Source organism: Nematolebias whitei, chromosome 14, assembly GCF_014905685.2.
Source record: "Nematolebias whitei isolate Nwh7 chromosome 14, NemWhi1, whole genome shotgun sequence".
Lineage (NCBI taxonomy): Eukaryota > Metazoa > Chordata > Actinopteri > Cyprinodontiformes > Rivulidae > Nematolebias > Nematolebias whitei.
In genome coordinates, this window is record NC_056511.1 from 46,031,385 (window position 1) to 46,050,030 (window position 18,646).

Here is an 18,646-nt window from a genome sequence, read left to right on the forward strand (position 1 = left end):
CTATACCTGAACCTATACCTGGACCTACACCTGGATCTACACCTGCACCTACACCTGGACCTATACCTGGACCTACACCTGGACCTATATCTGGACCTATATCTGGACCTGCACCTACACCTGGATCTACACCTGCACCTGCACCTACACCTGAACCTATACCTGGACCTACACCTGGATCTACACCTGGATCTACACCTGCACCTACACCTGGACCTATACCTGGACCTACACCTGGAACCTGGACCTATATCTGGACCTGGACCTATATCTGGACCTGGACCTATACCTGGACCTATACCTGGACCTATATCTGGACCTGGACCTATACCTGGACCTGGACCTATATCTGGACCTGGACCTATATCTGGACCTATATCTGGACCTATATCTGGACCTGGACCTATATCTGGACCTGGACCTATATCTGGACCTGGACCTATACCTGGACCTACCATTCTGTGTTCGTCTGTCTCTCCTCCCTTCCTCTCAACCAGCCGGTCAAAGCAGATGGTCTCTTGTCCTGAGCTGGTTCTGCTGGAGGTTTCTTCCTGTTAAAGGGAGTTTTTCTTCCCACTGTCTCCACTGTGCTTGCTCAGGATGGGAGACTGAGACGAAGCCAAGATTCAGCTCGTTATCAATGCGGCTTTTGTATGTTTGTGAATGTTTTCATTTAGTGCCCTGAGAATACTTTGTTGTGATTTGAAACTATATAAATAAACTGCATTGAATTGGAAAGACCTTCGATAAGCTTTGACCTTGATTTGTGGCCTTGACCTTACAGCTGGGGAGATGAAAACATTATGCAACACACTGTTGTGGTGGTACAATTTTTTTATTAAGTTTTGTTTAATTATCTTCCCAATAGATTATAATATCTGTGTTGGGGTGGGTATAAATTATTATTATTTTTCTTTCGGCTGCTCCCTGCATCAGGGGTCGCCACAGTGAACTGAGTCACACGAAGACTTGATCATTATTTTTACACCGGATGTTCTTCCTGAGGCAACCACAGACACCGAGCTCCCACAGCCTCTGTGTGGAGCAGAGCTGCATCTAGGACACCCCGGGGGAGCAGATGGTGGGGGTTAGGGGCCTTGCTCAAGGGCCCAGAGTGGGATGAATGAGAGTGGGGGCAGGTGTGGGCACTTCACCTACCCCCACCCACATTTTTGATGTTGTCTGTACCAGGGCTTGAACCAGCGATCTTCCGATCACAGGCCCACCTTCTCTAACCTCTGTACCACCACTCCCTAAAGAGGCGGGTACAAATCATCATGGGAAAATGGGTTTTTTCGTACCCAAAGTTTAAGTACGACACAACTAAAGCTGCAACGATGCTTTTGACAGAAAGACTAATGGCACTAACGCTACCCCTGGTACATGAAGTTGATTTAAAAAACAAATCCTGTTGATAAAGAGGAGTGAGGCTCCACGCAGTGTTCAGTGTTGGACAGAGGTTGTGAGCTGACCTGCTAATCGATCAGGGATGTAGACCGGGCTGGGGCTGGACAGGCGGGCTGGCAGGGTCATACTCTGCAGGGCTGGAGCGGTGGCTTTGCTGCTCTCCTGGTTCTGACCCTTTTCAGTCTGTGTGCAGCTGTCCTTGCTGCCCGTCTTAGAATGTCCAGTAGTCATCAGGGTTGAAGACAGGACAGGGGACGGAGACGATGAGATAGACTCGGTCCTCAGAGAGTCTATACGACATTCTGGACCCAGCAGAACCCCTGGTGACCCATCAGAGCATTTCATGAAAAACAGAAGCAGCAGGACATGCACACGTTTATTTCAGATTTTACAAACACTCTCAGACAATCACTTCTCTCCGTACGTCTCGTCTCTCTGGAACGATCTTATCGATGATGTGCTTCTCTGAACACAGCACTCCGCTCTACTTCAGGACGCGGGACAACTTCCAACCACAAACACTTTCTGGAGCAGTTAGTGAGAAATGAATGTCTGAGGAATAAAACTTTGGTGATTCCATTCATCACTAGTGTCAGGAATCATTTCATTAAGAATAACTTTTATCTTCCTCGCACGAGTCATAGTCGCGTCACTTTCGTTTCGAACTCGTCAAAATGTGTCCGTCAAATTTTCTCAGTTCTTAAAAATCAGTTGTGGTGGGAAAAGAAAACAGCACGCTCCTATCTCTACAAAGATAAGTGAACAAATCATCCTAAAGAGACTAATCAGAGCTTTAGATCACATTCAGACACCGATGGACACATCGGAGGCTGTGAGGGGGTCAGTGTCTTGCCCAGGGACACTTGGGCATGACACTCCTGGTGGATTCGAACCCCCAAGTCTTCCATTGGAGGACGACTGCTCTAACCACTGAGCCACAGCCGCCCAGGTAAACGTTGTAAGCTCAGAATTTTGTGTTAATGGATGTGGAGTTCCTCAGGGCTCTGTGTTGGGACCAACAATGTTTATTTTGTATGTGAATGATGTGGTTGATGTGTCGGGGCTTTTGAAGTTTGTTTTATTTGCAGATGATACATTTTTTTTGTTCGGGAGAAGTTCCATTTAAAATTAACAGTATTGAAATTCATAGAATTAATTCAATGAAAATGTTAGGTGTCGTTATTTATGAGAAGCTGACATGGAAACCTCATGTAAATTAAGAATTAAAAAAGCTAAATCAATTGCATTATTATATAAAGTTAAATAGTTTTCGAACGACAAAGCTTTGTATATATTGTATAATGTAATGATTGTTCCATATTTAATCTATTGTGCTGAAGTTTGGGGAAAAGTAAAACAATTACAAATCCTATTTTTATTTCACACAAAAAAGAGCTATAAGAATTATTATTAGTATGAAGGGCTCTGGTCACCCAACAAATATATTATTTCATCAGTTGAAAATATTAAAATTTATGATTTGGTTGAATATAGTATTTTACAAGTCATGTATAAAGCTCATAAAAAATATTAGCCCAAATATTCAATTAAAATGTGTTAAAAATATAAAATGAACGTAGGCCAAACGTAGAAGTAGGTTGGTAGAATCTGACCAAGGTCAAAGTTTCACCTGCAGTAAAGCCTCAGCATAAACAAATAAACAGGCTTTTACCTAAACTGCCCTTCCAGCAGGTGTCCTTGCGCTCTTCAGTGATCGGTGAGCTGCCGAGTCCAAGGCTGTGAGAAAGCACTCCTGACCCACCAGAGCCGGTGTTGGAGATGGACATTAGAGACTTGGAAGGCCTCATGGCTGATGGGGCATCAGACTTGACGGGCTCTTTTCTGGAGCGCTGATGAAGCACCTTGATCATAGCATCCTTTTCAATGATTTGGGCATGGAGGTTCTTTATCCTAGGTCAACGAGAACCAGAAAGCAGCCTCAGGTACAGTTCACATAAGAAGCTGTGTGTACATCACCTGCTGCAGGAGGACCAGGTGGGGGAATCTGGATTTAGCAGCTGCACTCTGAATGTGGTGGAGATGTCACAGAAGAATGCATGAAAATACAGATGAGGACATCCTTACACTTAGAAAGACAACAAGAGCAACTGGGAAACCAGAACCCTGCGTACGGCACATGATATGCCAGTTGGTAAACTATTATACAGAAAGACAACCGTCTATAGGCCAGACAAGCAAAGACCGTGGATGATCTTTGACCTTGATTTGTGACCTTGATCTTAAACCTGGAGTGATGGAAATATTACAGCACTCTGTCTAGTGACGATGCATGTGTGTATGAGGTTTAGTTAAATGATCCAGAGATCACAGATCTCTTTTGTAAGGGAGGTCTGGGCCTGAAGGCAGACCAACATGCATGTTTTTGATCTGTGGGAGGAAACCGGAGCACCCCGAGAAAACATTGTCCAACTTTGTGACACTCAGAATTATTGTGTGAGTGTCAAAGTGATGCCCAACAGATTTACTTTCACCAGCAGAGCATCATGGCTGGACTTAACGCTCCGCTTGAAATATAAATTAAACTTTATTAGAATATGCTTTGGACTTGTTTCAGATGTAACGGACACGGGGACGGAAAACAAAGAAGAAAAGTGAGAAGAGTTAAAAGGTAAAGAAGGAGAGAGGAATAGAGGAGAGAGAGAGGGATAAAGAGAACCCCCCCCACACACACACACAGACACGCCCACATGTGATGGAAAATGGTTTGGATTACATCGTGGTCCTGACCTGCTCTCCATGTCCAGGCAGCGCCGGTTGGCCATGAGGATCTCCTCTTCCTCCTTCTGGATTCGAGCTTCGACCGACGTGTCGTAGCTGCTGCTTGGTGAGTGGCTGGTTCCTGCCGTGCTCGTGTCCCTACAGGACGAGGGGGGGCAAAGGTGCTGCAGTTTAGGTCAGGGTTAATTTACATTCTTATTTATTTACATTACTTTCTAGTTCCACAACTAACGTTTTATTAAACTGTAGCATGTGTGTGATAGCCCACAACACATTTAGTCTGAGTCTACTTTGGGTTCTTTCACACAACTCTTGCACTAATCATAATAAAGTAACTTCCACAGAAGCAGTGGTTTGACCCGGGAAAGTTCCTGCCATACTGTGTGGGAAACAGCACCCCCACTTTGCCTCGTGGAGAGTGGAAGTGTTTTCATTTATTTCTGTCATTTTTCAAATCGTGGACGTTAAACTGATTTTTGAATCGAATAAAATAAATAAATAAATAAAGAACTTGTTGGTTTTAGAAGTTTACAAGTCAAAATAATGCAGTGCTGGACCTAAATTCATAGCTGTGTTTAAAAGTCTCGTGTTTAACAAAGACTGTACACGTCCTACACAAAGATACTACACACTGTGCACCCCCCCCTGCAGAAACACCCACCTCTGAGTCGCAACAGAAGCAGCGACATCCAGAGCAAACTGCCTCATCACGCTCTCCTCCAGGTATTTCTGCTCCCACTTGGTCATGTCGGCCTCCAGAGCCAGGATGCGCTCTTCCTTCTCCCTCAGGTGCTCCATCAAGGCGGTGGCGTTGTACTCAGAGGGACCCGCACCGCTGCTGTGAGAGCTGCCTTGACGCTGGCACACAAGTCAAGCACACACTAAATGTTAAACTCTCTACATACATCTACTGTACTTTCTGGACCAGCAGACGATATTCTTCCACAGGCTGTGAACCCTGCGACTTATACAATGCTGACACTAATTTATGGATGCTTTATTTTGACGGGCTAATGAGCTTCCTGCCACCAAAACATTTCGTCTCGTCACACCCGGGAGAGGTAGTTGTCCAATACACGTCTCTCTTGAGGGGTGGGTCCTTGTGACCCAATACATGTTTACATGCACAAAATTCTTTGACCGGATTGAAATGTTTTCAGATGAAATCATTTGAATGTATCGTTTACATGGGCACAATCCGATCACCACGAGTGTTTGCATGCAGCAGCCTTTTATTCTGAATAGAAGTTCTGACATGCGCAGAGTGGTGAACTCTCCTTACAAAACACAGAAGAGGAGCGCTCACGTGCAGCAGTGGAGTGCACGTGTTTCTGTAGAGCTCTGTGTCACTGCCTCAACTGAACAATTACTGCTCCAGAGCTCTTCATTTGTCTTTCTTCACTGGAGGACCAGTAGATACTCACTACATGAGTACAAGTACTGCAGTCTGGGTTGATTTCATCATGCCAAAGAAAGGTGAAACCCAGACGCTGACTCCTCAGGATGGCTCAGCTGTTAGCAACGAAGCCATTTTAGCCTCCGTCATTAGCTGCAAAGATGAACTCTCTAAAGTTTACACTCGTGGATTCTCTCAAGAAGTCGCTGGAAGGTCGCTTGGACTCCATCGAGGCTCGTTTAACGACACTGCAAAGAGAACACAGTGAGGCCCAGCACCGTGTGCACGACATAGATCCGGCTCTTACCTCTACTGATCAATCAACCTTTATACAGGTAAGTCCCATTGAGCCTCGATGTCTGCGTTACGGCGCTGGAGGCTACAGGTACCGAGCTAGCTGCAGCTAATGGACTTCTGTCAAGAATTAAAACCTGCTCCATCAATTCTAGACTGCAACGTATTCAATTCAAAGTTTTCCATCAGCTGCACTTTTCCAAAACCAAACTTAAACTATTTCCCTGTGTCTCTCCAACTTGTGATGAAAGTAAACCAGATGATGGGACTCTGGCTCGTTTGTTCTGCTCCTGCCCTAAACGTATGGTCTTCAGTTCTATAGTAAAGTTTATGGCAGACGTCTGACCCTGATAAGCATTTGATCATTTTGGGTTGCTCTAAGTTCTCTCTTACTCTTCCCACGTCTCTCCAGCAGGCTCTTATGTTTGGTCTGGTGTCACAAAACGGGTTATTTTGAGGGAATGGAAATCCTCTTTCCGTCCTCGTTTCAAAAAATGCCTTAATGATATGGTGTCTTGTGTTTATCTGGAAGAGATTTGATATTCTTTGTCAGACAACCAGTATAAGTTGATGTGTGGGGTCCTTTCAATACATACATGCAAAGGAATGGGCTAAATGATTATGCTGATCATCTGGATCTTTTTTTGGTCGTTGTTACAATTTTCTTTTACGTTCATGTTTTATTAATGCTCAGTTTTTCTATGATGTACTGTTTGAAACACATTGTTTAATGAACGGCAGGTCGTTCCATTCGACTCTGTCTTGTGCTTGATTACACACATTGGGCTGATGTGAACATTTTTTATACTTTTTCATCACTACACCAGTTTGCTGACAGACTGTTTTGACTGCTTGATCATGTTTTTTTTATTTAATTTAATTAAAACATTTTGTTATGTGTGTGTGCCTTAGTTGTTTAACTCTGAGAAATAATAAATAAAATATTTTTTTTAAAATTGAAGAAAAAAAGCACAGAAGAAGAAGTTCTACTTCTGTTTTACTTCCTGGATGAACGTAAACAAAGCTGAGCACCAAAATGGACCCGCGACAGGTTTTAATGTCGGCGGAGACGCTGCTGCACTCCCTGACTGAGCTGCAGGTCACACACATCGTTCTGAGCTCTGTCAAAGTTTCCAGTAGAAATGTTGTCGCGCACAGACCAGTTTTACTTCCTCCCATGCTAATATTATTAGCATCTTGCCAGCGGGAAATACGTGAGGTAGACAGGTCGCACAGGCGCAGTCAGGTCACTTTTCCACAATCGGAAAAAAATGAACAGATTAAGTGTTTACATGAGCACCATTCAGATTATGAATCGGCATAAATCACCCGTCTCATTCTGATTTCAAATCATTTCGGATCGAGCTGAATCAAAAAAAGAATAATCCAAATGTGGCGTTTACATGACACGTTTATTCCGAATGGCCGATTGATCCAATTACTTATGTCCATGTAAACATGGCTACTGAGACTACCTGTATAAATAAAGGTAAAACATAAAATCTGACCAATGAAATTAACAAACAGGTCATGCGCAGAGCAACTTTTGCTCTATGGAACAGAACACATGGTCACATGGCCTCAGGGAGGGATTATGGGTAAAATGTATGTTTACTGTTAATCATTTTGGTTAGTTGTGTAGCATTGCTCTTTTAGTGATTAGTCTGTTCTTGTGAGCTTAGTTTATGTGTTCATTATGTGTTAGATTGTGTTAGGTCATTCAGTAGAGTAACCATGAGTGAGGGCGGTACAGTAGTCGTCATGAAGACCTGTGGGGTTCACAGTCCGTGTGTGCTGAACAGTAAAATAAAATCTATAAGACGCCATATAGGTCTGGGTCTGGGTTCCTCCTTTTCACCTGTTGGCTGACTGGAGTCCTGTTTGGGTTTCTTCTTTCAGGAAGGCCCAGTTAGGATATCCACATTGCTCTAGAGCCTGTCTTGTGTGGGATTTCTCCTTCTGCCTGGCTCCTGAGCTAGTGGGGACGCTGTCTGCTCTGTGGTACAGAGTCCTGATGACTCCTAACTTGTGCTCCAAAGGGTGATGGGAGTCAAACTGCAAATACTGGTCTGTGTGGGTGGGTTTGTGGTACACCTCAGTTTGCAAATGTCCTCTATCAGAAACTGAGACCTCACAGTCCAAGAAAGCCAACCTGCCATTTTTTACATCTCGTTTTTGATATATCGTCTGAGACTACAACAAACACAAATGGAAGAAAAATGGGAGAAATGGATACTATTCAAAACCAAAAACAACGACAAAAAATAGAGAAAGAACTCGACAAACCAGATAAAACAAAGGGACTAATACGATTAGTTTCCAAGCAAATTTTTAATTTTTTTTTTTTTGTATGTAATGTTAAATGTGAACTGTACATGTTATATGTAAATAAATGTGGAAAATACCAATTAAAAAAAAATTTGATAAAAAAAAAATAATAATAATAAAAAAAGAATCCGGGAAGGACAGATGGTGGTAGATTTCACCAAGAGAATGGAAATGGCTGTAGTCAAAACTTATTTCCAAAAGAGGGAGGAACAGAGTGACCTAAAAGAGTGGAGGAAGGAGTACGCAGGTCGATTACATTCTGTGTAGAAGAGGAAACCTGAGGGAGATTGGAAACTGTAAGGTTGTGGCAGGGGAGAGCGTGGCCAGACAGCATCGGATGGTTGTGTGTAGAATGACTGTTGTTGTGAAGAAGAGAACCAGATTAAAATCAGAGAAGAAGACCAAATGGTGGAAGATGAAGAAGGAAGAATGTTGTGAGAAATTCAGAGAGGAGCTGTTAAAGGCTCTGGGTGGTAGGAAAGAGCTTCCAGATGACTGGACGACTACAGAAACAGTAATTAGCGAGACATGTAGGAAAGTACTTGGTGTGTCATCTGGACAGAGAGTGGATGATAAGGAAACCTGGTGGTGGAATAGTGAAGTGCAGGATGACGTTCAAAGAAATAAGTTAGCCAAGAAGAAATATGACAGTGAGATGACTTAATGAGTTGTATGAGAGGTGGGACACTAAAGAGGGCGAGAAGGACTTGCACTGATTGGCAAGACAGAGGGATCAGGCTGGAAAGGATGTGCAGCAGGTTAGGCTTGTTAAAGATAGGAATGGTAATGTTATAACAAGTGAGGGGAGTGTGACAAGAAGATGGAAGGAGAACTTTGAGGAGCTAATGAATGAAGAGAATGAAAGAGAAAGAAGAGTAGAGGTCATAGAAATGGTGGACCGGGAAGTGGGAAAGATTAGTGAGGGTGAAGTCCGGAAAGCTCTGAAAAGAATTAAGAAGGCGAAGACACTAGGACCTGATGACATACCAGTGGAGGTTTGGAAATGTCTTAGAGAGATGGCAGTGAAATTTTTGACTTAAATATACAATGGCGTATTTAAGGGTAAGAAAATGCCTGAGAAATAGAAAAGTGTGCTGGTGCCTATTTTTAAGAACAAGGGTGATGTACAGAGTTGTAGAAATTACAAGGGAATTAAGTTGATGAGCCACACGATGAAGATCTGAGAGAGAGTTGTGGAAACAAGACTTAGATGAGAGGTGACTATTTGTGAGCAGCAGTATGGTTTCATGCCAAGAAAGCGCACCACAGATGCATCATGTCAGCCAGGTCTCTACCTTTGCTTTGAGAATGCTGATGGAGAAGTGCAGAGAAGGTCAGAAAGAAATCTATTGTGTCTTTGTGGATTTCTAAAAACTATATGACAAGGTGTGGTATTGCATGAGTAAATCTGGAGTGGCAGACAAGTATGTTAGACCGGTACAGAAATGTATGAGGACAGCAGGACAGTGGTGAGATGTGCTGTAGGAGTGACAGATAGCTTCAAGGTGGAGGTGGGATTGTATCAAGGATCAGCTCTGAGCCCCTTCTTGTTTGCTCTGGTGATGGACCGACTAACAGATGAAGTCAGGCAGGAATCTTCATGGACTATGATGTTTGCAGATGACATTGTGGTCTGTGGTGAGAACAGGAAACAGCTGGAAGAGAATATCCTGATGCATGTAGGTGGAAGAGAACTTGAAGAGATGGAGATATACACTTGAAAAAAGAGGAATGAAAGTCAGCCATAGTAAGACAAAGTACATGTGTGTGAATGAGAGGGAGGCCAGTGGAACAGTGAGGCTACAAGGAGCAGAGGTCAAAAAGGTGCAGGACTTCAAGTTCTTGGGGTCCACTGTCCAGGAAAATGAGATAATCAGAGCTACAGCACAGGTTGAACAACTGGGAGATAAAGTTAGAGAGGTCAGCCTGAGATGGTTTGGACATGTTCAGAAGAGGGACAGTGGGTATATTGGTAGAAGGATGTCCCCCTGCTTCACTGCTTTGCTCTCTTTCGTCTTGTGAACCTTCAAAGAGCCTCTTTGTTTTTCTGCATACCTTCCTAATTCAAAGGATTTGATCAGCTGGTCTCTCAACAAAAGTGATCAACTTCTCCCGACAGGAAGTCAAGCTAAGGAGGACCCTCTTACCTCGACGGAAACAAATTGGATTCGTGATGACAACTGGATTCTGCTGTTTGGGTTGGTGAAATCTGGATTGTCTACAAATTTGTGTGGATGTGTCGAAGCTTGGCAGCACTCAGACTGAATTATGTGGAGCTGCGTCAGAGCGTTGGAGCAGGCTGTTATCAGGACTGTGAACTTTCTGGCAGCACCCATGAATGGTTGGGAATAATCTTGAAGAAGCTGTGAGCTCGGCTTTCGGCGTAAAGAATCAATTCAGCTGTTAGGAGTCACCACCAGAAAAATGTATCAGCGAGACTTTAAAAGGTAGAAACGGCAATTTACGAGTTCTGCCTGACCCAAACTGTGGCCTTGACAGCGGACTTATCTCAATACCTCCTGGCATGTTTAGGAAAAACAAAGACGCTTTGTCTGTCTCCTCACCCCTCCCTTCCCCAAGGCCGTGGACATGTGACGGAACCTCACCCGAGCTCATGATAACTAACACCTCTTACTTGGACAATAGCTGAGGGGGGTCTCTGGACTATGCTACAACCTTCCCATAAAATTCAATGTCTTCACCGGCCTATATGTTCATGTATCACATCCATTTATGTTGCTTTGCTGTGGTAGGTTTTTTAATGCCTCAAACCATGCCCTGTCTAGGACATGGTGTGAGAGGTTTTTTTTATACCGTCTCTCCTCATGTTTTCTTCCCTTTTCTCATCTAAGCAAAATATTATTCTGAATAAGAATAAGAGGGCCGCATTAATTAGCAGCAGCTTCGTGCACTCCGTCCATCTTTCAGACGACTGTACGTACATGTTCTCGTTGTATCTCGGTACAATGATAATAAAACTTATTCTGATTCTGAAATGTAGCTGCCAGGAAAAAGAAAAAGAGGAAGGCCAAAGAGGAGATACAGGTTCTGGTCATAAAATAAGAATATCATGAAAAAGTTTATTTATTTCAGTTAGTCCATTTAAAAAGTGAAACTTGTATATAATATTCATTCATTACACACAGACTGGTATATTTCACATTTTTATTTCTTTTAATGCTGATGATTAGAACTGACAACTAATGAAAACCCCCAATTCTTGCAACAAAAAGACAAAAATGATTGGACTGCTGCTGAGCGGCCCTAACTTCTGTTCTCTGATGAAAGTAAATTTTGCATTTCCTTTGGAAACCAAGGTCTCAGAGTCTGGAGGAAGAGGAGAGGCACAGAATCCATGTTGCTTGAGGTTCAGTGTCAAGTTTCCACAGTCAGTGATGGTTTGTGGGGCCATGTCATCTGCTGGTGTTGGTCCACTGTGTTTTCTGAGGTCCAAGGTCAACGCAGCATCTACCAGGAAGTTTTAGAGACTTCCTGCTTCCTGCTGCTGACCAACTTTATGGAGATGCAGATTTCATTTCCCAACAGGACTTGGCACCTGCACACAGCGTCTAACTACCAGTACCTGGTTTAAGGACCACAGTATCCCTGTTCTTAATAGACCAGCAAACTCGTCTGACCTTAACCCTAGAGGAAGATGCGATACACCAGACCCAACAATTGAGAAGAGCTGAAGGCCACTGTCAGAGAAACCTGTACTCTCATGACACCTGAGCAGAGCCACACACTGATCCACTCCATGACACGCTGCATTGCTGCAGTAACCCAGGCAAGAGGAGCAACAACTAAGTATTGATGCTGAACATGTTCAGACTTTTCAGTTGGACAACATTTCTAAAAATCCTTTTTTTTATTGGTCTTAAACAATATTCTAATTTTCTGAGATACTGAATTTGGGGTTTTCATTAGTTGTCAGTTATAATAATTAACAATAAAATAAATAAACATTTGAAATATATCAGTCTGTGCGTAATGAATGAATATAATATATGAATATATGAAATAAATGAACTTTTTCATGACATTCTAATTTTATGACAGCAACTGTGTATGGATGCAGTTAGAGAGGACGTGGAGGTAGTTGGAGTGAGGACAGAGGATGCACAGGACAAAGTGAGATGGAGGAGCATGACTCGCTGTGGTGACCCCTGAAGAGGGAAAAGTTGAAAGAAGAAAAAGATTTTTAGGACAATTATTTGCTGCTTAATGAGCCTTTAAAATATTGGAAGACACTCTTGTTTTCATTAGGAGTCTTAACCATAAAACTAAAAAAATACAATGCATTCAACAAAAAAAAAAAAAAACCACAGACCTAGAGACAAAACACTGGAATTTCAGAGGAAAGTGATTTCAATTGTCTGAGTCAATAACGATAATTAACCAATGTTCTCCCTCAGCAGCATCTTATTAAATAGATGTCATCTGTTGGTGTTTTACCTGCTGCAGGCGTAGAGACTCCAGCTCTCGTTCCAGCCTCGTACGCAACCGATGTTCAAGTTGTTCTCTCTTCTCACATGCTGCCTGGAGCTGAGCCAGAGCCTGCTGCATCCGCTCCACCTTCTCTACGTAAACCTGCTTTTTCTTTAGCTTCAAAAACACACACGCACAAAAATCAGTATGCAGCATTGTGGGACTGATCTACATCGAAGGTAAATGGTCCATAACTAAATAACTCATTTTCACCTCGACAGGTTATACAAAGCACTTTACGGAGTTTCACATTTATACGCTGCTTTCATTTATTTATTTTTACACAACATATACAGCTCTTTCTATATTCTCGCTCATACAGTATGTAGGCATATTCATTCAAGCTTTATTTGTACATGTTAGTCTCATTGAGTCATGAGGACTCATTTTCAAGAGAGGCCTGTTTTGACAAACCACAGATAAGGTACAGAAAACAATAAACAGCCATAAAAAGCATATAAAATAAAAAGTAAATTAAAAAAGTGATATAAAACAAAATAAAAGCTACAAGCTACATAATGAAACAGGGTAAAATACAAAAAAAAGGAACATGTCTGCATTGATTTTTGCCATGAAGTTAACAGTTATTTAAATCCCTTAAGGAGGTCAAAGTGGACAGATTCACATATTTTTGTAAGGTGTTCCAGGAAACAGGAGCGGAGTAGGAGAAGGCCCTTTTGTTGAATTCAGTCTGCACTGAGGGTGCACTGCAAGTAATGTCTTGAGAGCGCACGCTGTAGCTGCACTGACGATGTGACATGTAGGAGGAGATGTATGAAGGCAGGCATATCGGTGGGCAATGGGGAGCATAGTGTAATGCTGAAGGACACTTCGGCAAGCTGTACTGGGGACTGAACCTTCAACCCTCTGATTGGAGGACAATCATCCTACCCACTGGACTAAGACACAAACATAGTTACATTAAAATGGGAAATATGGCTGCCATCTACAAAAATCCATAAACCACATAAATCTTGAATTTTGAGAAGCTGCTGAAAATTGGAGGGGGGGGGGGGGGAGCGGTGCTAGACCTGGACCAATACACATCCTCAGTTCTGGAGTACATTAGTCAATGTACTGATGATGTCACAACCATAAGATATGTTAAAAGTTATCCGAACAAAAACCTTGGCTGAATGCAGAGGTGCGCACCCTGCTGGAAGCCAGGAACACTGCCTTCAGGTCTGGAAACTCAGAGGAGCTGAGTAGGACAAGAAAAGAGCTGGTTGCTGGTATTAAGAAGGCCAAGGCCAAATATGCACAGAGGCTCCAGGTTCATTTCACCTCACAAGACCCTCGGAGCATGTGGAGGGGCATTAAGTGCATAACAGATTATAAAGGAAGGAGTGAACAATGCTCCAAAGACCCATCTTTGCCTGATGCCCTCAACAAGTTCTATGCACGCTTTGAAGACCCGAACAGACCACCCAGCACCAGACTCACCTCGCCACTGGATGAAGAGCATCTCAGCGTGACCTCAGCAGAAGTAAGGAGTACCTTCAGGAGGATTAATCCGCACAAAGCAACTGGTCCAGATAACATCCCCAGAAAAGTGTTGAAGGAATGTGCCGATCAGCTCTGTGAGGTGCTGGCAGACATCTTTAACACCTCACTTACCCTGGAGACAGTTCCCACCTGCCTGAAGACTGCCACCATCATCCCAGTCCCAAAAAGCTCTACAGTGACTGGTCTGAATGACTATCGGCCAGTGGCCCTCACCCCGATAGTCGCTAAATGCTTCGAAAAACTGGTCATGACTCACATCAAAACAACCATCAACATGAACGAGGACCCTCATCAGTACGCATACCGTGAGAACCGATCAACAGAGGATGTCATCTCCTCTGTGGTCCACACTGCGCTCACCCACCTGGAGCAGAAAAACTCTTACGTCCGTATGCTCTTTGTGAACTTCACATCTGCCTTCAACACCATGATCCCCCAAACCCTGATGGACAAACTATCCACACTAGGACTAAGCCCCTCCATTTGCAACTGGGTCCTGGACTTCTTAACAAACAGACCACAGTCAGTGAGGATCCAAAACTTTTCCTTCTCCACCATAACCCTCAGCACTGGCTCTCCTCAGGGATGTGTGTTGAGCCCCCTCTGGTTTATTCTGCTCACATATGATTGTGCAGCTACCCATCCAGGCTGTCACATTGTAAAGTTTGCAGATGATACAGCGGTGGTGGGATGCATCACAAACAATGATGAGTCCAGCTACAGGCAGGAGGTGGAACACCTGGAGAGCTGGTGCAAAGAGAATAACCTTCACATCAATGTGAAGAAGACAAAGGAGATGATTGTGGACTTCAGAAGGAACAAACACACCTACACCCCCCTGAACATAAGAGGATCTGCGGTGGAAGTGGTCTCCAGCTACAAGAACTTGGGTGTACACCTGAACAACGACCTCAGCTGGAGCAACAACACCACCAGCCTGATGAAGAAAGATCATCAGAGACTCTACTTCCTCAGGCGGCTGAGGCGAGCTGGTCTGGAAGCTCAGTCCTCACCTCCTTCTACAGGTGTGCAGTGGAGAGCATCCTGTGCTCCTGCATCAATGTGTGGCATGGAGGCTGCACAGCTGCAGAAAGAAAAGCTCTGCAGAGAGTGGTGAAGGCTGCACAGAAGATGCTGGAGTCAGCCTCCCCACCATCACAGACATCTACACCTCCAGATGCAGGAAGAGGGCCACCTGCATCATGAAGGACCCCACTCACCCAGCACACACACTTCTTGCCCCACTCCCCTCAGGAAGGAGGTTGAGGAGCATTAAATGTAGAACCACTAGACTGAGGAACAGCTTCTACCCTGAGGCTGTTAGACTCATGAATCTCTAACCAGAATAATCACTGTGAAAAACCATATCATGTTGCTGCTGATCTGTTTCATGTTGCTGCTGATCTGTTTCATGTTGCTGTGTTCATTCGTACTCATCTGCTCACTCAGACTCATGTTCGTGCTGCTGTTCGACATATTTTTTTTTATGCTACTAGTGCTTAGTGTATATTTAGTTTATGCTTTTCTTAGTTCATATCTTAGCTCTTATTACTGTTTTTCTTTTACATTTTATTGTTGGATGTAACTGGGACCCTGTGTACATAATTTCACTCCACCACATGTACCACATGAGGTGGAGCGACAATAAAGAATCTCTGGATCTTCAAATAACATGACTCCAAGAGATCTACAACTGTTACATTTATTTTGAAAGAGAACAGCTTTAAATAAAAGATGACCTGAACCAACCTGGAGCAACTTGAATTAAATGTATCTGAATTTCTTGCAGAACATTTGTGTTTACTTCCATTTAGCATTTGTTCAGCTTGGCATCTGACTTTACAGAATTTAGCAACTAATGCTCTACGTACTGGACAATAAACTGATTAGGACTGTAACTAGAAGTAAAGACCAGTATAACATCAATAACAGGACTTACCTCCTCTTCCAGTTTGACCACCTTGGCCTGGGCGTTGTTGAGAGCCTGGTCTCTGATCTCAATGTGTCTCCTCTGGTCCTCTGTGGTGGAGCGAAGAGCATTCAACTCCATCTCCAATTTCTCCTTCTCACGCAGAGTTTCTTTGTCTGACCATACAAAAGACAATCCATTAACCAGACTGTTGGGCAAAAACGTTATACGTGCTAAACGTTATTCCTATCTCAAATCAGTTACATTTTCATTTATAAATGAAGGAGAGCAAATTGTGTATCTGTTAAGTCACAATGTACTTTATAACAAACAAAAAACACTTATTCATACAACCAGTTCTGCAGAGTTTGTAGTAGAATCTAGTCCATCCATCCATCCATCCATCCATCCATTATCTTTTACCCGCTTCTTCCTTTTTTGTGCTGCGGGGGTCGCTGGTGCCCATGTCCAGCAATCACTGTGCGAGAGGCGGGGGACACCCTGAACAGGTCTCCAGTCCATCACAGGGACACATAGAGACAAACAAGACAACCATTCTCTCTCTCTCACCTAGGGACAATTTAGAGTTACCAGTCTAACATGCATGTTTTTGGTCTGTGGGAGGAAACCGGAGTACCCGGAGAAAACCCACACATGCACTGAGAGAACATGCAAACTCCACCCAGAAAGGCCCCCTGATCAGGATTTGAACTAGGGATGGGGCCGATCCGATCGGGTATCGGGTTCCGATACCAGCATTGTTTACGTATTAGAACTATCCAATCCAATCCAACCTGCAGAGATTTCCGATCCATGATGCATGTCTGTGTCTGCTGAAACGTCTCCACATGTGATTCCCTGCCGGCTGCTCTGCAAGTTGGATTCAAACTATGGAATGGATTTCCTGAACATGTCTCAAGAAGCCCAGAGCAATGAGACCCGCCTCACATTCAGGAAATCCATTCCATAGTTTGCAGCCAGCTACAACGTGAGGACTGAGCAGCACTGTGGCTAACGGCTAACCAACTTTTCATGGCAACATGTCCGCTGTGTGGAAGTATTTTACACTAGAAACATCACAAAACAAGACAGCAACGTGCAATGTCTGCAGAGCTGCTGCACCGAGAGGAGGAAGCTCCGTCGCGACCTACAATACAATGAACTTAACTACTGCAGCTGACGTAATCCCAGCCATCACCGTTTTAAAGCGCCTGCTGACCGAGGACAACAGGACAACAGCATCAAAACATTGAAAAGAACGCTCCTCCAAGCTGTCAATCACTCAAGCTGTCACTGACATCGAAAGTGAGGCCTATTTTTTATTAATGCCTGATTTATTAATGTTGCCTAAGTTTCAAAGTTAGAATTAAATCCTGCTAACACAAAACAATATGGTTTTTTTTTTCTAGCTTTAAAGTGGATATTAAAGTGATTAAATGGCTTCATACATTTGCTATGTTCATGGCAAAAACCAACAAGGACATGCTCCTGTTTTTTGTATTTTACATGGCTTTATTATGTAGCTGCTTTTGTTTCTTTTTTATATATAATTTTTTTCCTTTTATTTTTCAATTCATATGTTTTTTTTATGATTGTCCATTGTTGTCATCATTCTTTGTTAAAACAGGTCTCTCTTGTAAATGAGTCCTCGAGGCTCAATGAGACTAACCTGCGTAAATAAAGATTGAATGAATTAATTAGTTAGCATAAAATAACATTTTAAAAAGAGTGGGGGTGTGGGTGGAGATGAGTGTGTCTGTACATTTATACTGTCTTGCAGCTGCAATAATGTTTTGTCCATCCATCCATTTTCTTCTGCTTATCCGGGGTCGGGTCGTGGGGGTAGCAGCCTAAGTAGGGAGGCCCAGACTTCCCTCTCCCCAGCCACTTGGGCCAGCTCTTCCGGGGGAATCCCGAGGCGTTCCCAGGCCAGCCAAGAAACATAGTCCCTCCAGCGTGTCCTGGGTCTTCCTCTGGGCCTCCTTCCAGTGGGACGTGTCCAGAACACCTCACCAGGGAGGCGTCCAGAAGGCATCCTAAACAGATGCCCAAGCCACCTCAACTGGCTCCTCTCGATGTGGAGAAGCAGCGGCTCTACTCTGAGTCCCTCCCGGATGATCGAGCTTCTCACCCTGTCTCTAAGGGAGAGCCCAGACACCCTGCCGAGAAAACTCATTTCGGCCGCTTGTATCCGAGATCTCATTCTTTCGGTCACAACCCAAAGCTCGTGACCATAGATGAGGGTAGGAACGTAGATCGATCGGTAAATTGAGAGCTTCGCCTTTTGACTCAGCTCTCTCTTCACCACGACAGACCTGTACAGCGCCCGCTTCACTGCAGATGATGCACCTATCCGCCTATCGATCTCACGCTCCATTTTTCCCTCATTCGTGAACAAGACCCCAAGATACTTGAACTCCTCCACTTGGGGCAGGACCTCCTCGTACAAAAAAGCACTCCATAAAGTTAGAACTTTAAATTATCCATCTTTAATTGATGAGACTAAAAATAACTCGAGGTTCCTTTTCAGCACCATAGCTAGTCTAATGAAAAATCCTTATCTCTGTTGAACCATGTAT

General features: G+C 43.6%; 1 protein-coding gene across 2 annotated transcripts in view; it reads right to left on the bottom strand.

The window, feature by feature from the left end:
• amot (angiomotin) overlaps positions 1-18,646 on the bottom strand; it is a 79,086-nt gene that overhangs the window by 6,311 nt on the left and 54,129 nt on the right. For both annotated transcript variants that reach the window (XM_037688157.1, XM_037688158.1), the window contains 6 exons: positions 16,098-16,243; positions 12,620-12,769; positions 4,808-5,004; positions 4,156-4,284; positions 3,080-3,318; positions 1,473-1,727 (listed from right to left, as the gene is read on the bottom strand). In XM_037688157.1, coding sequence (XP_037544085.1) covers positions 1,473-1,727; positions 3,080-3,318; positions 4,156-4,284; positions 4,808-5,004; positions 12,620-12,769; positions 16,098-16,243 — 1,116 coding nt within the window. The remainder of the gene's footprint in view (positions 1-1,472; positions 1,728-3,079; positions 3,319-4,155; positions 4,285-4,807; positions 5,005-12,619; positions 12,770-16,097; positions 16,244-18,646) is intronic.